This window comes from Anolis carolinensis, chromosome 6, assembly GCF_035594765.1.
Source record: "Anolis carolinensis isolate JA03-04 chromosome 6, rAnoCar3.1.pri, whole genome shotgun sequence".
NCBI classification, from domain to species: domain Eukaryota; kingdom Metazoa; phylum Chordata; class Lepidosauria; order Squamata; family Dactyloidae; genus Anolis; species Anolis carolinensis.
Genome location: NC_085846.1, coordinates 17618212 through 17644486, shown reverse-complemented (window position 1 = coordinate 17644486; position 26275 = coordinate 17618212). Strand labels below are relative to the sequence as shown.

At 39.9% G+C, this 26275-nt stretch overlaps 1 protein-coding gene across 2 annotated transcripts; it reads right to left on the bottom strand.

Annotated features, from left to right (window-relative positions):
* Positions 1-798: 798 nt before the first annotated feature.
* On the bottom strand, positions 799-25440 carry slc6a16 (solute carrier family 6 member 16). 2 transcript variants are annotated; one of them, XM_062957436.1, is made up of 13 exons: positions 25288-25440; positions 16718-16852; positions 11113-12255; positions 9312-9469; positions 8843-8969; positions 8572-8747; positions 7307-7417; positions 6489-6730; positions 5941-6127; positions 5524-5725; positions 4911-5070; positions 4555-4717; positions 799-3915 (listed from the first exon to the last, which is right to left on the bottom strand). In XM_062957436.1, the coding sequence occupies exons 3-13, from the start codon at positions 11306-11308 to the stop codon at positions 3658-3660; spliced, it is 1980 nt and encodes a 659-aa protein (XP_062813506.1). In that variant the 5' UTR covers positions 11309-12255; positions 16718-16852; positions 25288-25440; the 3' UTR covers positions 799-3657. The 2 variants fall into 2 exon arrangements, with proteins under 2 accessions (XP_062813506.1, XP_062813507.1); XM_062957437.1 differs by lacking the exon at positions 25288-25440 and having other exon boundaries at positions 16718-17222.
* Between the last annotated feature and the right edge of the window lie 835 nt (positions 25441-26275).

The following is a 26275-nucleotide window of genomic DNA, read 5'->3' as shown; positions in this document are numbered from 1 at the left end:
CAATTAACTGCAATGAATCACTCTGACCAGGAGGTCATGAGTTTGAGCCCCGCTCGGAGCCTATGTTTGTTTGTCTTTGTTCTTTTTAAAAGGCATTGAATGTTTGCCTATATGTGTAATGTGATCCGCCCTGAGTCCCCTTCAGGGTGAGAAGGGCGGAATATAAATGCTGTAAATATATATATATTTATAGGGTGTGTACTGACATCCTTACGCATTTTCTAATGGGACCATTCATAAAATTTTAAAAAAACCAGTAACATTTTCTAATACATAGCGTTACAAATTACCAAACTTGGACATTGCTGGGTACCTAAGGTAGTCTATATATATAAAAGTCAAAGTATGTGTGCATTTATGTATGTATGTAGGTTGGTTGATCTGTTTCTACCACAAAAGCTTGGATCTGGAGAAAACTTGACACATATACTCTTTATTATCCAACTTAATTGAGTGGTTTGAACTAAAAGAACCACCTGTTTTGACCAGACTTGAGTGAGGGAAAGAAAAGGAACAAAGTGCATTGGCTATGACTAGGTGAAGTGGTCCTTTGTGATGTCACTGGGGAAAAAAGGGAGTGGAGTGGCTTGGCTGCTAGGTGACATATATACAGGAAAGGAGGGAGGAAAGAAAACATTCGGGCAGATTCGGGAGATTTAGTCCAAAAAAGTAGTATTTCTAATCCTTGATGACAAGATCAGTGCTTTATTGCTTCATTCTCTTTTTAGCATCTTCAAAGAGGTCTGCCTTACATTGTAGCTAGCTACATATACACCACATATTATTCTGAGCCCATCATATTATTTATAATTACCTTTATTAAAACATTTATATACAACCTTATCTTAAGGCAACATACAATAAATTTAGAACAATTGAAAACTATAAAAAATTAAAATTCTAAAAGCACACAAAACCATTTTAAACACATAAACAGCTGTAAAACCATCTACCTATACAAATTATGGCAAAACGTTGTACCCTACCAAATGGCTCTTAATAAAAAGCCATGTTTTAACCTGATGTCAAAAATATGGTTAACATTGGCACCAATTGGGCCTCAAAGAAGAGGGCAATTCACAGTTGGGATGTCACAGCAGAGCAAGTCCTCTCCTTTGACCTTACATAGTTTAAAGCTTTTATTGATCTATAATTTCCTGTAAAGCTTAAATCAGTATTTCCTTCAATATGCCTAAGATTAATACTGTATCTTTCCCCAATGGCTGCAATTAAAATCAGAATCAGAGTTGGAAGAGACCCCAAGGTATCCAGTACAACTTTCAGCTATGCAGGAACACATAATCAAAGCACTACCAACAGATGGCCATCCAGCCTCTGCTTAAAACCCTCCAGAGACTGAGACTCCACAATTTCCCCTCTGGAAACTCATGAGGACACATAAAGCTTATGGCTTGAGTACTTGTACTGATCCCCACAAACTACCATTCTGACCAGCACTACTCTAGATCGCTTAAGTAATGGCCACTTCAATGAAAGTTGAGTTTGCCTAAACAAAACTGGTTGTGAGACCATTTGTGTTCTGCCCTGTAAAGAATTACACATGACCATTGGAAACTGAGAGCTTGCAAAGAAGCACAACTATGAGTACATCTGCACTGTAGAATTAATGCAGTTTGACATAACTACCATGATTCAGTACTATAGAATTATAGGAATGATAATTTCACAAGGTCTTTGCTCTTATCTGTCAAACAGTGCTGGATCCCATAGTATTGAACCATGGCAGTTAAACTGGTGTCAAACTGCAGTGTACATTTGTAGTGTAGATGCAACCTATATCACAAAATGCTCTGCCTTGGTCAAGCAAGCTCAGTACTTAGTCATTTCCTCTTAACTGCAACTGGTATTATTTAAGAAACCATGCTAAAACCCAGGTAGACAAAAAAAATCTGATTTTATGCAAAAGTTTATTCCCCCCAAGGATTTCAGAAAATACAACTGAATTGCTTGTTTCTACCAAATAGCTTTTATTGAAAAGAAAGAAAAAAGCATTCTCATTGACTAGACTTTTTGTTGCCTTGTATATGGCTTTCTTTAGGGAACTATAAGTTATATATCCCATGAAACACAGATCCACAAGGAGAGTTTCATCTGGGTTTCTTGTTTTGACCTACTTCAACAGAAAATGTACGTAACTCCCTTATACAGTTCAATGACTGAACTATTAAATAATGTTTAGTAATTCCCCATGGAGAATATTATTAAAAACAAACAGTCTGGTGACTGCTATTCATGTGCATCTATCTTACAATTGTACTGAGGAGGAGGTATGTGGCAGGAACTGTTCTTACAATCATAACAAGCCAAAAAATATTCACGAAGGAGTGCTATTAGCAGTATAGTATTGTAACTTTTCAAAAACAGGAGAAAAAAATTCAATCACTACCATTTCAGAAATATGATTTACCCTATCCATCCATTAACATTTTCCCGTTTACAATTTTGACCCTGTTCTGAGTCAAAACAACTGTTTAAAATAGTTTGGATTTGTGAAAATATTTCACACCTAGTATTGCACAATTATGCTCAGATGATGTCTAGTGCTTAACAAATAAGTGATTTAAAAATTGATTGTTTTAGCCCTTCTAATGGCTACTCATGCATTTTTGTCATGTGACCACTCATCTAGCTCACTAGTGTGGACAGAACAAGTGGAATGAAGACACAAAAAGTGCATTATCCTCAATGATATGGGAAATCCAAGTGCAACTGTACGTTTAGGGCTCTTCCACGCAGCCATATAACCTAGAATATCAAGGCAGATAAGCCACAATATCTGATTTGAACTGGAATATCTGAGTCCACACTGCCATATAACCGAGTTAGATGTGGATATTATACAGCTGTGTAGATGGGGCCCTAGTTTACAGTGGAAATGCAATGACCTATTGGCACAAGGGACTTCCCATCTGGAGGCAACTTTAGTTAAAAATCAGCTGACATTGACTCAAATCAGCAATTTAGTTTCAGCATCCTACTTTGACAACCAGCCTCTAAATGAGGGGTTTGGAACGCTTTTTGGCTAAAGGTCAGAATTTCAAGCAGCAAAGGGTACAACACTGCCTTGGGCAAAAGCACAGTCTGGGGTCAAGACAAAATAAGCAGGACCAATTGTGAATTGTACTGGTCTACCCCACTGCAACATCATTCAGGAATGCAAAACGTTGCCTGTCTGCCAACCCAAGCTTCTTTTTTGTACAGATTTTAGCAGTCTTTAAATAACCACTGATCTCCAGTCGGCAAATACAGATTAGAAACAAGGGCAGAAGTTCTACAGGATGGTTCAAACTGGGACCAAAGCAAAGTGCTCAGGACCAATTGTAATGGTGAAATACGTTTTAGGAATGCAAACTGCTGCCAGTCTCCAAAACTGAGCTCAGAACTGTACCGGTCTTTAAAAAATGTGTTATCTCCAGCCACTGATAGGAGATAAGAATACAAGAAGCTCTACAGACAGGATGGGGAGTGTCATGAGTTGGAAGATCTCTTCTCCAGCTGTATAAATATAGCACCATGGAGGAGTGGGCCAAAAAGTATGTCTCCCATGATCAAGAATCGGCAGAAGTTGGGGAAAAATTGGCAGTCTTCATGATCTAGGAGCTGGAATACATCGCACCACACATGAGGCAATGTCTCTTAGTCCTGCCCATCTTCTGCCTGGACCAACACGTATCCATTGCCTCTAGGATCTGGATCAGCTGGGCTCTCTTTTTCTTCTGTCTCTTCTTCTTCTTCCGTGGGTACTGCCACACCAGTCCCCCTACTGTGCCCAGGAAACCGCTCTATCAACAGTTGCCGGAGGAACATAACTGGGATGGGAAGAGCAGCCACAACAATAAGGCTGACCAGAACACCAAGGGCCCATGGTGGATATTCCAGCTGCTGTTCCTCTGCCTACAAAGAGAACGATGGGGAAGAAAGATAATGCATGGACCCATCTATACTTGTAGTCCGTTGTGTCTAATGCTTTCAGTGGCTACATGGTTCAAAATAGTTTTCATATCCTGGATACACTTTTTTTTGTGTCAGGAGGGATTTGAGAAACTGCAAGTCACTTCTGGTGTGAGATAATTGGCTGTCTGCAAGGACGTTGCTCAGGGGACGCCGGAATGTTTTGATGTATTACCATCCTTGTGGGATGGTAATACGGGGAGCTGGAGCTGACATAGGGAGCTCACCTGCTCTCCCCGGATTCAAACCGGCAACCTTCAGGTCAGCAACCCAACCTTCAGGTCAACATTCCTGCCGGCACAAGAGTTTAATCCACTGTGTCACCAGGGGCTTTTCCTGGCTACACTGTCATACAGAGAGAAGTTGTATCTATGGCATGTGCTAGGAGTTCTCTTTTTATGGCTTCAACCATATCTGCTGTGAAGCAAAGAGACCTCTGGATACAGAGAAAGAACCTGTGACATACAGGGCATCAGCATTTTGCCTGTAATTAAATTGTCTAAACTGTATCAATTGTTGCAGCATTTATTTACAAATCAATTTCTTGAAGTCTAAGAAGTCTAAATTAATATTTTTGATTACCTTTTCTCTGTTCCAGGCCTGATAGGTGGGTCGCTTCAAAATCATACGGAGCAGACTTGCTAGCAGCAGACACAACATTGCGCCAAGACTCACAAAGCGCCACATGTATTTGTAGATTCTCCAAGGGCGCCACCCTAGCATTTTTTCTATGTCATTTAAGAATCTGTGGAAGTAAGAGACAAGACCATGATAGAATATGGGGCAATGAGTGGAAAGATGAAGATATCATTGAAGTTCCTTGGGGGGGGGATCCAAGCCTTGCTTGAAGCTACAGAAGAGGCACCAACAACTCTCAAACAATGAAGGGACAATTGGCAGATGCTTAAGTAAAACTGGAAAGCAAGGTAGAAAATTACCTGTCAGCACCATAGATCCAGGCCACAGCAAAAGCTTCAAAAGCCACAACAACAAGCAGGGGAAGTGTGGCTGAATAGTCATCAAACATGGTGACAAAGTAGTTGCCTGAATGCTGAACAAAAACCAAGCCCAGTAGGAATCCAATAATGCAACACAGCACTGCAAGAATAGAAAAGTAGATCAGATTTGAGACACTGGTAAATAACAGCTTTAGGTCTGTTTGGACTTGTTGAGGACTGAAAAGTGAACATGAGTTCAAAAGATCAGGTGTCTAAAGACAACCAACAAGAAGGGGTGCAATTACAGGACTGGCATTTTACTGTCTGAGACCAATCAGTCTATACCATATATCCCCATGCATAAGTCGATCTCAAGTTGCTCCTGACAAAAAAATGTATAAGCGGAGGGTAGGTTTAGGAGCCAAAATTATGGATTTTTATATGTCCCATAGAGAAGCCAAGGGTCATTCTACAGAGACAGGCAAATGCCAGCACCACTATCTTCCCATCCAGGCATTCAAAAAGGGAAGAAGTGGTGCCCCGTTGGAGAGAGTAGAAGGGGCCAGTGCTCTGTTCCTTGCCCACCGTTCTGTTGATGGCTACTCTTATGTACCTGTGAAAAGGGTCCGATGGCGTTGGAGACTTTGGAAGTTGTCCAGCAGAGGAGTGATGATGCCTTGCATGGTCCCCAGCATGGTGCTCAGTCCCAAGTTCAGCAGCATGAAAAAGAAGAGCACAGACCAGAAGGGGGCAGTCGGAAACAGCGTCATGGCCTCTGTGAAAGCAATGAAAGCCAGGCCGGTGCCCTCTACACCCTGCGGAGAGAAGGAGAGAGTGACTGCATGGAAAATGGCAAGTGGCAGGTTTAAGCAAAACATAAGGGTTTCCTTGGACAAAAGGCTGCATATTTGTTAATAGATGAGAAGCTGAACATGAACAGTTCAATGTCTACACACACCCCTCCTAATATAGCTGTTTAGTGGGTAGGAGGCAAGGAGTTACTTTATTAGTCTTCACCCTGCCTGGTCACCTTGTTCATTTCATCCTCTACATGGCAGTCTCCGACTTCCCATTCCCGAAGCAGCAGCTGCTCTGTGTCATTGTTCAGCTCTCGATACCAGGCACTATACTGAGCGGCAGAGTAATCTGTGAAGTTTTCAGGGAGGACAGCAGAAAGGGAACCATTCACTGCTAGTTTTGAGAGGGTGGCTATATTCCTGCAACAAACAAAAAAAATGCAAAGTGAAAGATTAACAGATTAGGGAGCAGTCAAGGTGGTGAACAAGAGTGACATTCAAATGAAAACAAATACAACATTTTTTTAAAAGCAGGTTTAAAATATCAGCATAAATAGGTAACAGCCCTCATAGATCCTGGATTGTAAGGGATGAAAGAAGTAATACCTTTTGGGCATTCTGGTGAAACTATGTTCCAAAAGTGGTACACATCACTTTTTCATTTTAGCACTTTTACTTGGAAAAAAACATTACTTTTGGGGATTACGATTCCCAGAATCCCCCATTAAGTATAGGCAGCAGAAATGATGCCTGGGGATCTACATGAAAAATGATTACCGACCTCTCAGCACAGTTCTGCGTGATGATGTTGGCACGGAAGCCCAGCACAGCAAACACAACCAGCGTAGCAAGGATTGAAGTAAGGAAGTTGATGAAAGCCACAAGGAGCCCATCAAAGTGGCAGTTGTTGTCTTGTCGGTTATAGCTGGAATAAGCGATGATGGTGCCAAAGCCCAGGCCCAGGGCAAAGAACACCTGGGTGGCTGCCTGGCGCCAAACCTGCATATTGCCCCAGATGGACAACTTGGGGGTACAGAAAGAGAAAGGAAACAAAAGATTAAGCCATTTTACAGTTAAACAGAAGTTATCCATTCTATCGCTCTAGTCCTGATTTAGGCTGAATCTTTTTTCTTTAGGCAAGGTAATGGTTTTTTCCCACTAGAGGAGAGTTGTGAAGCCATGGTCTTCCAGGTATTATTGAATTCCTAGTTTTCATTCTCTCTAGCCAATAGGGATTCCTTTTATTTTTCTACAGCTTTACTGAATTACTTTAAATCATTTTGATTGAATTGTTTTCATTCATTTTAATATTAACTGCAGAAATATCCCTTGTACAAGGGAGCCTAGTAAACAAGGGAAATAACAACATGACACTGTTAGTGCTAAAAAGTGGAATATACATGCAGTAGTGGACGAGAGAATCTGTGATAAAAATACTGTCTTTAGTCTGTAACAATTATTTTTTTACTAACAACTCCAAAAGCTAGGGACCCCCAACAACCATGCTGGCTGAGGGATTCAGCTGTTGAAGTCCAAAATAATAATAATAATAACGAGTTCAAGTTTTGGTTAAGCCTACATGGAGCTATTGCCTCTTACATTGGGTGTAAACATGATCCGGATCCCATCAGCAGCCCCTTCTAACAGCAACGCACGGATAAGGAAGCAAAAGAGAACCACATAAGGGAACAGAGAGCTGAAATACAGCACCTGGGATGGGAGAAAAGAAAAATCAGGAAAAGATAGCTACTAACATCAAATCAATTGATGCAAAACTTTTGAACACTAGTATCCTTTCTACAAACTGTCTGAAAATCTGCCATTTGATTGTGGACATTTTTAAAACTTAGTAAAACTTAATTCAGTAAAATGCCTTATAAGGCAGCTCAGTGGCAAAAGAATCCACATCTCCAAAGGAAAAAAGTGAAGATCCAAATTTATTCATTTGTTTGTTAGCTTTTCTGTTGTTGTTTTTTGTACAGGATTTAAGACAGTTTGCAACCATTTAAAAAACTGAATATGTTAAAAAATTCCACCAAAGTTAAAAAAAAAAAATTAAATGGTTCAATTAAAAAAATTAAAACATGAAACACAAACAACAACACAGCAAAAAGATAAAAACACAGCTTCAATAATAAACGATAAAACACAGCTGCATAGATAATAACTCAAAGGCCTGCCCGAGTAAAAAGTCCTTGCTTGATGGAAAATAGAAAGGAAATCAATTATAGCATCAAATTGGTATTTTTATGTATACACACACAGAGAGTCAAGCCTCCCTTTGCTTGTATTTGTTTGTCTTCTTCCTATATTAAATACAGGTTGAATATAGCTTATCAATAATGCATGGGGGCAGAAGTGTTCCATATTAGAATACAGTCAACAAAGAATAACCACAACCAATATATTTGGAATTATTTAATCTGCAATCCTATGTGCTTTTTGTTGCTATTTGCATCAAGTTGGCCCCGACTTTTGGCAACCTACAAATGAAAGATCTCAATGAGCCTTCATCATCCACACCCATGATCATGTCTTGAAAAAAGCAGAGCTGTGGATTCTTTGATTGAAACAATTCATTTGCAGTTCAGTTCCTTGATAGGTCCAAAGTATAACAACCTTCATTTTGGAATTAAGAGAGTTTTCAGTTTAATTTACTATTGGGCCCATATATTGTCGTTTTGGAGGACCATACAATCTGTAGAACTCTCAATGCAGAATCATTCTTCTAAATAACTCTAGTGCTAAAAGGAAAAGATACTTGATGTTCTTTTAAAATCAGATGACAATGTAGGAAGTGGGTCTGGATGCCCTACTGACCCATGGCTATGGCCTGAAATGGAAAAAGTGTATGAAAGACTAACCTTGCCAGAGGATTTGATGCCTTTAATCATTGCCAGACACACCAGAGCCCAAGCGGCAAAGAGGCAGCCGGTAAGCGCTGGATCAAGACCTCCACTCTCCTCAATGGAATCGGACACATGCAATGCCTTACGGTACCAAAAGTAGACAGTGGCAGAACTGTCCTCACATTCTGTTTCTACCAATAAACAAACAAACAAGCCATTTAAGTTTGTGATGCAAAGGCATCCTCAGAGTGTTTGTCTGCCTACCTGCCTATGAATTTTCAATTACCTGAGATGGTTTGGTTCACTGTTTCTGGGCAGTCATTCCAAGGTAAGGGAGACTGGAAAGAGTTACCCAAGTAGAAAAGACTCCATGCAATAATGACATTGTAATAAAGGGCAACAAAGGAACAAACCTAAAGGGAACAAGGAAGAAATCAGCTTCTTGACATTCTCACTAGATACTGATATAAACAGCAAACTATAATTTGGCTGGGTTTAAACATCACAATTAACTAAGATTTTGCAGCAATCCTGATGTACTAAGGATGAACTTTCAATCACAAAGCTTAGAAAAGGATTTTCATGGGGAAAGACTGAGGCTGGATCTACACTGCCCGATAATGTATTTCCAGAATGCAGTGAAACTTCATTTAGCAATGCACACTGCAATTTTTCAAACTGTATTTTTGAAAAGAACGCAAATATATGAACAAAACACAAGGGCACATCTGAATGTGTTTCTCCAAGATGCTCACCACACAGCTTGCAAAGCCAATGCCCATCAGGCGGGGGCTGATGTACTTCCATACCCCAATGCTGCCCTGTCGGATACTTTGCCCTGCTGCCAACTCCAGGAAGAAAAGCGGGATCCCGATGATTAAAAGGAGCAGCAGATAAAGCAGCAGAAATGCACCTGTGTTTAGGAACAGAAAAAGGCACAAGCTGCAGCATCCCCCTTGCAATTCATTTCAGAGGTTACAATCTCCTCACAAGCCAGCCTCACAAGCCCTTATCTTTCATCTGTGATAAATTAAAAGGTGATGATAGATCTGCCTACAAGCAAGAGTGGGCGTGGGACTTGGCCCGTTTCAAAGCTGGTTTTCATTTACTTGCTGTGGTTTTTTTAAGCAATAAATAGGAAAATTAATCCCCTTTAAAAGCCCAGTATAATGAAAAGAGAGTTCACAAATTACAATTGCAAGCTCAAGATGCCTCCTTAGAAAGGAAAAAGGTGGGAATCCAATTGGGTTTTGCAGTCAAAATTATGACATACGGTAGCCCTAAGGGTTTTTCTTAGCAGAATTTGTTCAAAGGGGGTTTGCCATTGCCTTTCTGTAAGGTGGAGATTGAATGGGGATTCGAACCCTGATCTCTCACAGTCTCAGGGTGCAGCTACATTGTAGAATGAATGCGGTTTAACATCACATTAACCGACATGGTTCAGTACTATGGTATCATGGGTATGAGTATTTTTTTTGGAGAGAAAAAGTGGGATATTAATAAACAATAATAACAGCAACAATAATTTTTATTATTCGGACTTCCGAATTCAGACTGGAAGTTTTAGAACACAATATTCCTGATCTCACCATTGTTGGGGGGAAAAAATCAAAGTGTAGATTGTCGATGTTGCAATCCCAGGCAACAGCAGGATTGATGAGAAGCAACTGGAAAAGCTTACACAATACAAGGATTTAAAGATTGAACTGCAAAGACTCTGGCACAAGCCAGTCAAGGTGGCCGGCACACTGGGGGCAGTGCCCGAAGACCTTGGTCAGCACTTGAAAATAATCAGCACTGACAAAATTACCATCTGTGAGCTGCAAAAGGCCACTTTACTTGGATCTGCATGCATTATTTGCCGATCCATCACATAATCCTAGACGCTTGGGAAGTGTTTAACGTATGACCCAATACAAAAGCCAGCATAGTGGTCTTGTTTGCTTTGTACTAATCTTGTTGTGTATCAAATACAATAATAGTAATAATGAGGCAACAGCACTCTTTGGCAGAGAACGCAAAAGAACTTTTAAAACTAAAACTCCCATGATTTCCTAGCATTGAGCCATGGCAGTTAAAGTGGTATCAAACTGCATTAATTCTACAGTACAGATACACACTTACTCCAATGCTCAGATCACGATGACTTAATATTAGGCCCCATCTACAATGCCATATAATGCAGCTTGAATCTGCATCAATGGCTTCAAGCTACAGGAGGGGAGATTCCACCTGTACATCAGGAGGAACTTCCTCACTGTGAGACCTGTTTGGCAGTGGAACTCTCTCCCCCGGACTGTGGTGGAGGCTCCTTCTTTGGAAGCTTTTAAGCAGAGGCTGGATGGCCATCTGTCGGGGGTGCTTTGAATGCGATTTCCTGCTTCTTGGCAGGGGGTTGGACTGGATGGCCCATGAGGTCTCTTCCAACTCTACTATTCTATGATTCTATATGGTCAGTGTAAATTCATATAATGCAGTATCAAACTATAATGCAATGTAGATGGGGCCTTACTCTACCCAAATATTACATTTCCCAGAACTGCTTCATTAACTTACCTCCTCCATTTTGATGGCAGAGGTAGGGAAACCGCCAGACGTTGCCGAGTCCAACAGAAAAGCCAACCTGGGCCAGGATATATTGGACCTTTGATCCCCATGCAGGTCGGGCAGTGGATTCCTCAGAGAGCAGATCTTGATTTGATTCGACGTCAGGGATAACATCAGATTCTAAGTCTGCTTTGGACTTCTCCATTGTGGTGGGGATATTCAACACACACAGAGTGCATACAACTAGATCCTACAATAGTTGCACATTCATGCACTTTCAGACTTGTGATTTGGAAGTGTGTACCAAATCCACACAATGCAGCCACAACTGCCTGTTCTAGCACACAGCCTTGAGAGCTGCAGTTTTTAAAAAATGGAAATTGCACGGCTGAAAATTCATATGCCTCTTGCACATTAATCACAGATTGGAATGTTATTTTAAAACCTTAACACTGTGCCTTCTTCTACTGCTTTTCTAAATATTAATAAAAAATCACTTGAATATAAAATTTCCAAATGACTTTTTTAAATGTCAGGTTTTTAGAGTTAACTTTAATGGGAATATGGTATTACTCCCTCTTTATCTCCTGTATTACAGGGAATGCTATTAAATTACCAACTCCAAAAGGAGTACTTGCCTATCTCCAGTCACAGACAGGTTGCTGAATTTGATCATACAGTAGAGTCTCACTTATCCAACATAAACGGGCCGGCAGAACGTTGGATAAGCGAATATGTTGGATAATAAGGAGAGATTAAGAAAAAAGCCTATTAAACATCAAAATAGGTTATGATTTTACAAATTAAGCACCAAAACATCATGTTTTACAACAAATTTGACAGAAAAAATAGTTCATTACACATTAATGCTATGTAGTAATTACTGTATTTATGAATTTAGCACCAAAATATTATGATATATTGAAAACATTGACTACAAAAATGCGTTGGATAATCCAGAACGTTGGATAAGCAAGTGTTGGATAAGTGAGACTCTACTGTATTTGAATATTATAAACTCGCACATTCAGATTCACTCAGACAGAAGCAAGAGCTAAAATAGTGTCCGATAAGCTTAATGATCGATGTATGTATTGAGACAGGAAAATAGTCAGACTTATTGGTCGCTCTCCAAAGCAAAACGTTTCCAGCCTGGAAAAGCAAAAGAGATTCACAGAAAAGACAAATGAGCAAGAGATGAAACAACAAGAGATGCTGAAGAGTCAAATCAGTTTGGAAATAATCTTTCCAAGCCTCCAAACCATAGTTTCAAAAGTTGGGAATTTGTACCATGATTCCCCTGCACTTTCTTCCCTCTCTCCTTCCCCTATAATAAAATTTTGTCTCAAGTTTTTGAATCAGCATATTATAAATTTGCCTTTGAACAAGATCCTGAACCCTAATTTGAAGTATAGCCTTAATTTTGGCTAGGAGATTGAATGCTTGCATAGTTTAGGATTGTTTGGGTATTGAAACAGGCATGGTTCCCTATCTCTTAAAGCTGACAGATTGGGGACCACTTGACAAAGAATAATCTGGATTCTGTGGTTCCATTATCACCTTCTGAACACCCAATTCGTGATGCTGGTTAAACCAGACAGAGTTAGTATCAACACTCCACTTAAGCATTCTTAAGTATTGGAAATCTAAAAAAAATCGCATGAGAAATAAGCAGAGTCCTTTGTGTTCTATTTGGCTATGTATTATATGTACTCATAGATATTCAAATATAAACATTTCCCTTAAGAAAAAATACAAACATATCACTGTCTGGATACAGGCTTTAATCTCATTGCATAACATTCACATAAGGCATAATATAATCATTATACTACAAATAAAATTGTTAGCAGATGCATAATAAAGACTGGAGCTGTCTCTCTACAATTAATACCGTATTACACTCGGGTTGGGAAAATGCAGCCTGAAAACTGTATGTAGTTCCCACAAGGCTGCATTTTTTAGGTTGTAGGAGCTTCTAAGCATTCCAGCTTCTAATTTTCTTGGTATTGTGATTTTTAAATGCCCCTTAGAGTTAATATCTAATTAACGTTGTGATCTCTTCTTATGCTAATGCAACATGCCCTCATCAGACATGATAAAACTGCTTCCAATTTTATCATGTCTGGGAAGTTTAAAGGGAAGCACAGAATCATAGCATCTTAGAGCTTGCAGGGACCACATCTATCGCAGTCATCTACCTTGCATGAATACACAGCTAAAACATGCCTGAGAGATTACTATTTAACTTCTAGTTGGCTTCCAAAGAAGTAGTGTCAACTACCCTCTGAGGCCAGCAAGCAGTTCTTACAATAAAGAAGTTCTTCCTAATTTGTTTATGTGGAGAAAATCTCCAAAAAATGAGGAATACATCAGGGAGCACTACCTCCCTCCCCAAGATCTGATGGGGAGGCCAATGAAACTGGCAACACCCTATGTCAGGCATGGGCAAACTTCGACCCTCCAGGTGTTTTGGACTTCAACTCCCACCATGCCTAACAGCCAGTAGGCTGTTAGGAATTGTGGGAGTTGAAAGCCAAAGTTTGCCCATGCCTGCCCTATCTTTTATCAACCAAGCAGTATATCAGCATACAGCTTGGAAAAATACCCTTTGGAATTCTGTAAGCTCTGGTCTAAAAAGTAACTTTTCTCAATGATGTCCATTACCAAACGAAAAGGATCACTGGGATGTTGCATACATACAGGGAAAAAAATCATGGTGATGGGAAAGAGCGACACAACTCCAGCTAATGCACAAAGAAAGGACTTATAGTCCATGCCTGGAAGGTGCCAACTTAGGGAAGGCTGGGATATTGAAATTTAACTATAATGAAATACTCTGGGATATAATTTTGTTGACAGAAAAGCAGGCAGTGTTGGTAAAGGAACATAATAGACAAAGAAATGGATGGAAATCTAGCCTGCTTTTCTGTTTTCCAGATGATCCTAGCCTGCCTCCGATCTGTTTTTGAGAACATTAATGAGAATTATTGATAACCACAAACTAGGTGCAGCAGCTTTTCTGTGCCAAAAATACCTGAGCACAGTGTGCCATTCAAACACTTGTTTGGGCATCTTCTGACTTTGCTGCCAGGGGGATTCAAATGATCTCAAAATGATCTCCTTCTAGACCTAAATTTTGGCCAAGGAATTATTTGAAGGGATATGAATGCACTTCATTTAGCTGCTTTGCACATTCTGGTTGCAGTCATTTGCAACTTTGTTTTTCTATTGAACAAACAGGATGGTTGTTCATGGTTGGGAAAGAAAAGTTGTTTCTCGAGAATAAAGAATTATCTGGATGTCTCAGGGAAGTTTAGGGAAAGCCTGTGGCAGCTGGAGCAAATTAAACTATTCCACCCATTCCCCCAAAGGGCTCAATTTTATCCTCACCAGACCTTTACAACTCTCCAAAAACAGTCCTGTTTGCTTTTCAGTTGCTATAAAGATCAGAAACTTAAAAGTAAAAGGGATTTCCTCTACCTGGTTCAGTAGACTGAATTGGGTTTTTTGTGTGTCTTCAAGTCATTTTCAACTTATGGCAACCATAAGGTTATGGTTGGGTTTTCTCAGACCCCCAGACTTAAAGGTATACAACAATACCAATCCTAATTAACTTGACTTTCTCATCAGCCAAAAAGTCCTACACTTCCCATTGAAATACTGATAAGTTTATGTTGGTTAAAATTGTTCTTCATTTTAAATATTGTATTGTTCTTTCATGGTGTATTTCTGCAAATAAGATACTATATGTGCAGTGTGCAGAGGAATTTGTTATATATTTTTCAAACTATACTCCAGCCCCCCAACAGCCTGAGGAATTGTGAACCAGCCCTTGTTTTAAAAAGTTTGAGGACCCCTGCTCTAAATACATAAACTCCTTGCACTTTGCTTTGGAGGGGTAGGGTGGGGTGGGGTGGGATCCTTATTCCTGGAGGTCTCAAAAAAATAACAATTCTCTTGTTTTGATACCCATCTTCCCTCCTGTAATTTTTCTCTTGGAGTAATAAGATTCGGGAACTGCAAAAACAGGTTGTAGGCTGCATACAGTGTGTGATCTGTTCCTTACAAAGCTCCTCATTTCCCTAACAATCTCAATTTTTTCCAGAATTATTCATTTTTTCTCTTTCTCTCACAAGTCAATGTCTGATTGAAATTGTAATTATTCACTGTGCTAGTTACCATCTGCTACAGAACTGGCAAAAGCTACCAAGATATTTTTGAACTGTGATTCCTACAATCCAGCAGGCAGCAGCTGTTACGTCGGCCAGGCGATTTTGAGAACTGTAGTCTAAAAAATGTTTTCCCCAGCCCTTAGAAATGTAGACCATTCTTTCCTGCTTCTTTTTGCCCGTTGGGCTTACCACCCAAAGTTGCCCACACTATGACCCTATTTTTAAAAAAAGCTATTGAAGAGAGTCACAGCAACTCCAGTGGGAGACTGAAAGGCAGTACCAACCAACATGCCCAGCTTCGTGCTCATGGTAATCTTTTGTTCTCTGCCCACTCTTTTTTTTTTTTTTTGCCAGTGCTAATGCCAACACCAAGCTCTCATTATTTTCCAACAATGAAGGCTTGAGGCCAGGGTAACCTTTGCAGAAGAAGAGAGCCCAAGGTCAGATAGGAAACAAAAGCAACAAGTGCCAACTCAAGGGGGAAAGAAAGAGTTCGGGAAAGGGGCAAAGTGGTCATAGGACAACTTGTGCCTTCCTATCAGGCAATGCCAGATGTCTTTCCACAAAGGCTCTGATGCTTTGTTTGCCAGCCAGAATATTTTGTAATTTCGAAAGAGGCATTGATATGTTTAGGTCTACAGACTACGCACATAACGTATATCTTACAATCAAGTATGAAGCAAGACGAGGTTTATTTGTGGGCTTTTTTCCAGGTGACATATCATTTTGTCCCCTATACAAAGTTCCCAGAAAACATGTGCTTTTTCCTCTCTGTTAACAGATGCTGTACTTGCTCTTTCATAGTTAGCTAGCTGATAAATGTTGCCAGTGAACAACCAGACCAATTTGAGTACTACTTTGTTGTTGTTGTTATTCTTGTTGTTGTGTGTCTTGAGGTCATTTTCTACTCATGGAGACTCTAAGGTGACCTTATTAGAACGTGTTAGAAGGGATTTTCCATTACTCTCTCTGAAGGCAACAGAGTGTGGCTTGCCCAAGGTCATGTAATAAGTTTCCATGGCTGAGCAGGGATTTTAATATGACCCTCAAACAGCTCAAGACCTACGTACTTAAATGAGTACCACATTTACTACCAAAATGCCTAGCACTGATGACAACGCTCTGTTTGCAGTTTCCCAGAGTAATTTTATTGAAAGTGTTACCACATATGACTAGTTGTGGGATCCTAGTTGTGAAGCTTCCTTCTATCAGAGGTTCAGATATCCTCCACTTTTGTCCATTATGCTCCAGGTAAAAGAGTGGTCTATTTGTACAAGTATTTAAGAAATAAGCAAGTGATTGTTTTCTCTGTGGTGCTTGTTTGAATTGTGTTTATTTTATTTTAGTATTTATAATTTATGAATTTAAAGAAGTGTATCTAATTCCAGGCTCCAGTTAAATCACATCCGTACAAGCAGAGGAAGGCTTAAGATATTTACCAGCAATGGGAGGCGTCTCATGTGCTCATCCAAGACTATGACAAGTAAGGTATAGCAAAGTGTGTGCTTCCTGTTTCCCTTCTTTCAGGACTTGGCTTCTTGAGTTCACATTTAAGCTTCTACTGGTGCAGCAGCCTATGAAGATAAAGCAATAATAACCTTAAGCCTGGGATGTCCATTCAAACATTTATTTACCTAAGATATTTCTAAGGTGCCTATAAAAACAAAGCTCTCACAAACTGGTTTAGGAGAAACAACTGTGGACTATAATCCTAAATTTCAGTTTTAAAAATCCTTTTAGAACAGCAGTACAAATCAATATTCAGGTTGGAGATAACATCATTATAGATGAAGGGAAAATTAAAAACAATTTCACACCACTACCGGTATCATAAAACTTGTAAGATAAACCATCTCAAGTAAAACAGACTTGAAAGGACAGTTTGATGCAGTCATACACATTAAGGGAGGGAATTCCCAAGATGAAGGATCGCCACTGAAAAGGCTCTATCTCTCATCCCTGCTAATATTATTTCAATCTACAGTTAGCATAAACTGTCCAGGTTGTTTTCCAGTTTTGGCTTGCCTAATAGTTACAAACCCTAGTTTGAAAAATTAGGCACGGCAGCAAATTGAGTTTCTTTAACTGTTCCTTGATATCATAGCTGAATGAAATCATATACTTAATCTTATTTGACAACTGCAAACCTCCACCTCTATGTGGATACAGAACTATGATTTGACAAGCTTGCACTTTCCTTTTTGAGGATAGCAATTTAGTAAGAAAATTGTTGCATGCTCAATCTTGTCTTAAGTTCAGATAAAGATCCTGAGATGCCGCAGTGTTTCAATCAAAACCACAAAGGGAAGGGGGTATGTGGCCATCTATATGACTCTTACACAATTTTTCCTGTAAAAAACTGCATGCACAAATCAAGCTGCTTTTTGCTCCACAAGGAAAACAATGCAAGCACATATACAGGGCACAAGTTTTCCACTGAAGTTGCCACGTCCATGGCTGCATTCGTCAAACATTGGGGACAAAAACATGCATGACTAAGCAGCAGATATAGATTGAGTCTCCAGGTACACAAGGATCTTGCTCTTTGAGGTGATCAATGTTTACACAACTGGGCATGGTTGCTGGCACGATGGCATCCCATGAAACAACAATCCCATTGCTTCTCAGGAGAAGATTGGAAGAAGTCTCACCCAAGAGCCAAATTAGTTCAGTTGGCATGTTTGTTCTTACCCAAAAAGAGCTTCCTGTTACCTGACCAAAAGTCTGCTATTCACAGAATGCTCACCTCCCCACGGACATGCTGGAGCTTAAGGAGTTCAACTGAACAGAAGTTTTACAGATCCAGTTGATTAACTGGTGGAGGAGCCAGTTCTGCAATTAATGGGCAAAACTGTTTACTTTACAAAGGTATTTTAGTGCTAACAGATTACTATAATAAGCATCGAAAAAGAAAATAATAAACAAGGATATTTTTTTTTGGTTGGCAGTGAGCTTTCACTCAGCCTTGCTATTTTATCAGAGTGTTACAATGACAGCAGTGTGGCACTGTGGTTGTGCTGGAATGTGATCCACATTCTAGCATCTAATCAGTCAAGAAAGTCACTGAAAATTTTGAGTCAATCTCAGAAAAGGCTTGACAGACATTTTCCTGTTTTTTCTCCAGGGTACACTTAAGTTCACTGGAGGAAAAAAAAAGAAATAAACACAATTAACGGTAAGCCTACATGGGCATGAAAACCCAGATCCACCTTGAGTTGATGTTTTGGGTGTCAAGGTATTGTGGGTTACCTCGGGTGAAAATGGCTTTGCAGCTTTGGGGCATTGTGGACAGCTGGATCAGGTCCAATTTAACCAGTCCACTGTCCGCACAGGGCAGGGGTGTCAAACTCAGTTCCACCGAGGGCTACATCAACCTTATGGTTGCCTTCAAAGGGCCATTGAATCCATGAGCAGAAGATCCATAGATACAGATACAGATCCATGGATACAACTATAATTTATTTACTTAATGGTCGGTGCTCTTTAGTTTTTACCCAGTTTAGGTCCCCAGACATTACTGAACAACAACTCCCAACACTTTTTATTATCTGTCATGCGGATTGAAGATAATGGGAATTGCAACCCAAAAGCATTTATGGCTCTGAGGTTGGGTTAAGGTTAAATAACACTATTTAAATGCAAACCCCACTATCCTCACTAAAGAGAATAAACCACAACTTTTCAGATGTCATTGTATCACAACTCCCATCAGCTCTAGTCATGATGTCTAATGATGAGGAATACATGAGTTGTAGTCCAGCACCTGGAGGGCCACATAAAATGATATGGCAGGACCTTGAGTTTGACACATGCAACATAGGGCATCACCACACCACCTTTTACTGGTGATTATCGACAAGTAAGCAAATAGTAATACTGAGGACGAGGTTCAACAGCAGAAACAGTTTGCTAGTCTGCAGTGGCCCCATTTTTGGTGCGGTGTAAACATACTTGTCTGATATGAACTACTACTGCCATGCCTGGGACAAAACTGATGACTAAGGCCACACCTCTTTCCGAGAATAAAAATTGTGTCCATGCACAAAAGTGTCACAATGATACGCTAGGAAGGGCAGTAAACTGTGGCAGACTACAATTTCTGTACTTCCTCATCTCTAGATTTGCCAGACAGAGCAAAAGGCATTTGTAGGACACAAATATCCGGAAGGCCACCGTATCCTAAATATAAAATGTATTTGTTTAGTAGTCAAAAAATTCCACTGCAGTGTTTCCAAAACTTCTCTGACAGTTGAGGATGAAATTAAACACAGCAAAATCAGACATGTATATACCCTTAATAGCTTATAATTCAGGAGGATGTGCAATTCCTCCCCTCCAAATGTACAGTAGAGTCTCACTTATCCAGCACTCGCTTATCCAACATTCTGGATTATCCAACACATTTTTGTAGTCAATGTTTTCAATATATCGTGGTATTTTGGTGCTAAATTCGCAAATATGGTAATTACAACATAACATTACTGCGTATTGAACTACTTTTTCTGTCAAATTTGTTGTATAACATGATGTTTTGGGGCTTGATTTGTAAAATCATAACCTAATTTGATGTTTAATAGGCTTTTCCTTAATCCCTCCTTATTATCCAACATATTCGCTTATCCAACGTTCTGACGGCCCGTTTATGTTGGATAAGTGAGACTCTACTGTATATACCATTAACAGGATCAATAATTCCAATACTATAGTGGAGAAGTGTCACAAAATTACAAGAGAAACTCTAAGCGATGTGTGCAACTCTGTACTTTGTCAATGCAAGCAATGCATTGTGTAGTGACTACAATTTAAACACCTTACCTAAAATTGCCATTTTGAACATATTTTGTAACTCTAAGTTAAGTGTAACATTTAACCTTCAAAATACATGTATTTACTTAGCTTTCAAATAATCCTCATAGTTACTATTAATTGTTAAAGGATGTGTTTTGGGACACCCTGAGATCTATGCATATAGTATTACGAAATCACACGTGTGACTTTTAAAAAGTTATGTATGCTAATACATTTACCCGGGGCAGTTTTGCAGCAATATGGGCAAACCCATTAATTCCTACTCCAAATTTTAAGAAAACAGGATTCCTGTAAACGGGTTTTCACCACACTAAAGCCAACCACAGATTATATCATACTAAGACCATTGCAACTTCATGTCGCAATACATCAGATAACCATCAACCACGGGCAATAAGGTTGATAGTTTGAGAGTTAAACTGCATCAGAAAGCTTGAGTTCAGATTCAGTTATAAAAGCCGCTGGGTAAGATGCTGAGGTGACCAACCTTTCATCCTAAAATTCCTAACAGGACTGTTGTGAGACTAAGAACGGCATGTTATTGCCTGGAACCTCTTGAGGAACAAGTATATATAATTAAGAAATATTAATTATATTAATATTATTCCACGTACAGTGGAATTTTGGTATCTAATGGGGTTTGGCTCCAGGTTCCCCTTCACCATGGATAGCAAAATTAAGTCCAACTAAATAGAGTGGCATAGTAAAATTATGTCCTTATAGAAAACGGAGGTTTGCTTTTGGGATTTTAAAAAATACTTTAAAGCTATGCATGGTGGAATCCATATATGAAGAATCCATAGATATGGAGGGCTGAATGTATAACACATCCAGAAGAACTAGAAATACTCAGAGGGGTGACTCCTAGAGCAGTTGCTATTCTCAGGTCAGTGATATTCTCTGAAGGCTGTCATTAAATGCCACACTCAAAATTGCCTGCCTTCACAGATGGCTGGCATGCTCTGAATTTCAGATGTGTTATTAAAGAGGGAATTACAGGAATTGAATTTGTGGCACCACAATAATTCAGTTGGTGCATACAAGGGTTTTCAGCACATGACCACATACAGAGTTTGGAACTAAGAAGAGGTAAAAGGTATTGAGATGTACATCTATCGCCAGTTCTCTCTAGTCACCCCTTGCATCTGTGTTCCCTACAAATCAGTGGGATTTCAGTCCTCTTTCAGGTCAGCTCTAGTGTCAGCTTCCAAATGGTCTCTCCTAACTATCCCATAAACTGAGTGTCATTTTACAAAGTGACCTACAAGCACAGTGGCAGCTGTCATTCAGAAAGGACCTTCAGGGTTTTGCTTTAAAAGGCAGGGGCACAAAGCACAATTAAACTATAGATGGCCCCTTCCTTGTAGATCAGGGGACCATTTGGGATTAACACCGATTCCACTGATCTCATCTCACTCTGTTAAAATCCATATTTTGTGACTCAGCCAGTCTACAAGTGAGCCCTGTGGAGCTTTTTGCAGCTTATGACTGTGTAAAGATTTGTAGGGTCAAGTTACAAGTTGGCCGAGAGCTACTCTTGACAAGTCCAAGCAAAGAAATCCGTCACCCAGCCCAGCTTCTTCATGAGCAGTGTACTAATTTAACCTCACTTCAATGTGCAGTTTTATATAGTTCCCTGAACTTCATGTTACATAATTAGCAATTAATATTTTAATTTTTATCCCACCTTTCCTCTACTGGTCTTAAGAGTTATATTGATTTTAACTTGTCACATTCTGTTTCTGTTTTGGGCTTGGCCCCATGTTATCTGCCCCGAGTCCCTTCGGGGAGATGATGGCAGGATAGAAAAATTAATAATAATAATAATAATAATAATTATTATTATTATTATTATTATTATTATTATTATTATTAACCTTGTCTGATTTTGGTCCATAGACTCATACTCTTTCAACATACGACTGGTCTCTTCTCAGATAGTATTGTAAGTATTTGTACTATGAACACAAGAAAATGGTGATCTCACCTCAGGTCCAACATTTATTTGCCAACATCAGCAGAGTAGTGTGACTTCAATATTGACAAAGTTGGGGGATACTCTATAGCTTGATGGAAATATCAGACTATTCTGGTCTTTGTGGCAGTCTGGACAGTGGAATCAGGCTCAATTTAGTCTGATTCTTTGTCCATATGGACACCGTAACATCACCCTTTCCCTGCACTAAATAGTGAAAGGGTGATGGCTCGGTATCCCATCTGGACAACTCTCAGAATCCCCCAAGGCAGCACAACCAAGGGTCGTATTATCTGGGGGAGTCTACGAATTATAGCCCAAAATTATACCTACAGCATACTATGATTTTTAATATTTCTGAAATATTAATATTTTGATATTTCTGACAATGTTTAGCACACACCTCCATGGGACAAGAAACGCTCTGCAACTGCTCTTATCCTTTTTGGACCTAAGTGCCTCAAGGCCAAATTCTCTTTTGCGTCACAGAAACAACCTTCCTATCTTCTCATTCCCATTACGCCATCCCTGGGAACGGGAGCTGTACCACCCTTAAAAACCACACACCACAAAGTCCCTGGTATCTAAATACTAGTGGATTCTGGGAAACTTGGTTTTACCCTACAATTACCATCCAAGCCCTCTCGCTCTCATATATACAAACACACCCATACTGCCGACTACCTGGCAAATTGAGACATCATTTAAACCCTTCTTTTGCTATTAAGCCCTACTCCTAGTTAAACCAAACTTTCCTGATTTCAGTTTGGGTGTGTGCGTCATTTTCTCGCTGCTGTCATTAAGATCATCTGTCCGAAATCCTGACAACCACATGGAAGATTTGCAGATACTTCTTCAACTACATGACATCTATCCATGCTATGCTGAATGTTGATTGCTCTTATTGTTAGCAGGTTTGGGTCTCTGTTTAAGAGAGATAAAGCAGGATAGATAGAAATAATAACAACAACAACAACAACAACAACAACAACAACAACAATAATAATAATAGGATCTGCATGCATTATTCACCAATACATCACACAGTCCTAGACACTTGGGAAGTGTCTGATATGTAATCCAATACAAAATCCAGCATAGTGATCTTGTTTGCTGTGTACAAATCTTGTTGTGAATAATAATAATAATAATAATAATAATAATAATAATAATAATAATAATAATAATATACTGGAGCTGCCTGTCCCCAATTTATTCACCACTGCCCCACTATTGCTGTAGCCCAGTGGTTCCCAACCACTAGCCCTCCAGGTGTTTTGGACTTCAGCTCCCAGAAATCCCAGCCATTTTACCAGCTGTTTGGCATTATGGGAGCTGGAGTCCAAAATACCTGGAAGATCAAAGGTTGGGAACCACTGCTGTAGCTGTATCCAAATTATTTGCTCTCTTTTTATCTAGTGCAGAACAAACCTAAAGAACCTATCTCATTAGTAACTTGGGGGCTGCCAATATAAATGAAAAGTTTCCATGAGATATTTTGTATACCCACATTTTGTCATTACAGTAAATGTGTGTGTCCGTATTTCCTATATGAGCTTGGTTTAATCTCTGGTTTGTAAGTAAAACATGTCTAAAAAGTGTGCCACCAACATGAAATGTTTGGAAAGGTCTGATCTACATTCCCCATTGCACCACACTATTTGCTTGTGTGACCATCCTACAATACCCATTGCGTCACACTATTTGGTGGTAACTTACTGGTGTGCACACTCATTTTCACAAGAGACTAGTGCTTTGCACTTCTATTGATTATTATTGTTATTGCTACCTTTTAATATAATGAAGTCATCCAATCATAAAAGAAATGTAGGCAACTGATGAAATATTTGCCTAGAGGTAAAAAAACGGTTCCAAAAATAAAGTGTGCCACACCTTCTTTTTTTGGATTTTTACAGAAGCATAGCAAACATTACTTTAGAACAGGCATGGGCAAACATGGGCCCTCCAGGTGTTTTGGACTTCAACTCCCACAATTCCTAATAGGCTGGGTTGCTGTGAATCTTCCGGGCTGTATGGCCATGTTCCAGGAGCATTCTCTCCTGACGATAGGCTGTTAGGAATTGTGGGAGTTGAAGTCCAAAACACCTGGAGGGCCCAAGTTTGCCCATGCCTGGGATAAATGAAACCATAGGTATTGTCTCCAGGAATATAGGTATTGAACGGTATAATATTTTTCAATTACTAATATTGTATTTACAATTAAATAGACCACACATTCTGGCCCTGATTAAATCACATGTTCCGTATGTGAGTCTTAGCATTAAAAACATGCCCTATTCACCCTGGACTACACAAAACATCATCTCAGGCCAAGTCTACACAACCATATAATGCCATTTGAAACTGCATTATATAGTCAGCGTAGCCTCAGGCTGGATCTACACTGCCCTATATCCCATAATCTGATCCCCAGTTTTGGATTCTATGAGTCTCTTCTGCCATATAATATGGGATAAGCAGATAATCTGGGACCAGATTATATAACAACAACAACAACAACAACAACAATAATAATAATGCCAACTGCAAAAGGCCACCCTGCTGGGATCTGCGCGCATCATCCGAAAATACATCACACAGTCCTAGACACTTGAGAAGTGTTCAACTTGTGATTTTGTGATATGAAATCCAGTATATCTATCTTGTTTGCTGTGTCATAATAAAATAATAATAATAATGCTTTATTTATATATTGCTTTATTTCCTGAAGGGACTCAGGGTGAATTCCAACATAGCAAGGAAACCATACAACAACTTAAAACCATACAACAGCAGAACATAATACAATAATGAACCTAAGTACACAAAACATACAGATCAATCAATTAACCAAACCACTAATTCTACACTGTAGATCAGACATGGGCAAACTTGGGCCCTCCAGGTGTTTTGGACTCCAACTCCCACAATTCCTAACAGCCTGCCGGCTGTTAGGAATTGTGGGAGTTGGAGTCCAAAACACCTGGAGGGCCCAAGTTTGCCCATGCCTGGTGTAGATACAGCCAAACAGGTGAAGCCAGCCCTAACCTTTAGAAGCCTTACAAGCTGGCGATGTCTTGCATTGTGATGCGATTCTTCCCCAGCCACATGGGCCAGGGCGAATCGCCTTCATTTCCTCCAAAAAAAGGGGGGGAGCCAGGGCTCTTATCTTCCTTTTTACTATTTCCAGGGACTCCCCACCTTTGGCGCCCCAAACCCCCATACCTGGTTGTGCCGGGTCAAGCGCAGGAGCTGGGTCTGCTTCACAAGCCTGGCCACGTTGCATCAGCCAGAGAAGGGGAAAAAGGAGGAGGCAGCTCAGCCTTTCTTCCCGCCCAGTGGGCTTGGCATTGCAACGCGGATGCTGCTGCTGTGGGTCTTGCCAAAAAGGCTTCTCTTGCTCGGATTCACAAGAAGCTGCCTGGGGCCCACACAGCCCCTGCCTCTCAGACAGTGGTTCTCAACCTTGCTAATGCTTCAACCCCTCAATACAGTTCCTCATGTTGTGGTGACCCCCAACCATAGCATTATTTTCGTTGCTACTTCATAACTGTCCTTTTGCTACTGTTATGAATCGTAATGCCAATCTATATCTATATACAGTAGAGTCTCACTTATCCAACACTCGCTTATCCAACGTTCTGGATTATCCAACGCATTTTTGGAGTCAATGTTTTCAATACATCGTGATATTTTGGGTCTAAATTCGTAATTACTACATAGCATTAATGTGTAATGAACCACTTTTTCTGTCAAATTTGTTGTATAACATGATGTTTTGGAGCTGAATTTGTAAAATCATAACCTATTTTGATGTTTAATAGGCTTTTTCTTAATCTCTCCTTATTATCCAACATATTCGCTTATCCAACGTTCTGCCGGCCCGTTTATGTTGGATAAGTGAGACTCTACTGTATCTATATATCTATATATCTATCTATATAGCTATATCTATATCTATCTATATATATATTATATATATAAAAGGATAATGGTGTCGCTCCACCGGGCAAAACAACAACTAAAGGCCCCCCAACCTAGAAAATTGACAACACAACCCCTCATCCACGTCTCTACGTTCTTACGATCAACAAAGGATTCCCCCCCCCCCCGATGACCGTCACCCCGGCTTTCAAATTGATTTGGACCCGCAGCGGAGAGTTCCGCAGATCCATCACCAAAAGGAACGGAGCGGGACCGCAGCAGACTATTA

What these genes read in the sequence shown, in the direction of transcription:
- slc6a16 (XM_062957436.1), bottom strand. Translation starts at nt 11,308, where the DNA reads ATGGAGAAGTCCAAAGCAGACTTAGAATCTGATGTTATCCCTGACGTC. An exon ending in TTGGCTTTGCAAGCTGTGTG is followed by an intron (nt 8,970 to 9,311) that starts GTGAGCATCTTG and finishes TGTTCCCTTTAG; the next exon opens with GTTTGTTCCTTTGTTGCCCT. An exon ending in GGATCATGTTTACACCCAAT is followed by an intron (nt 6,731 to 7,306) that starts GTAAGAGGCAAT and finishes TGTACCCCCAAG; the next exon opens with TTGTCCATCTGGGGCAATAT.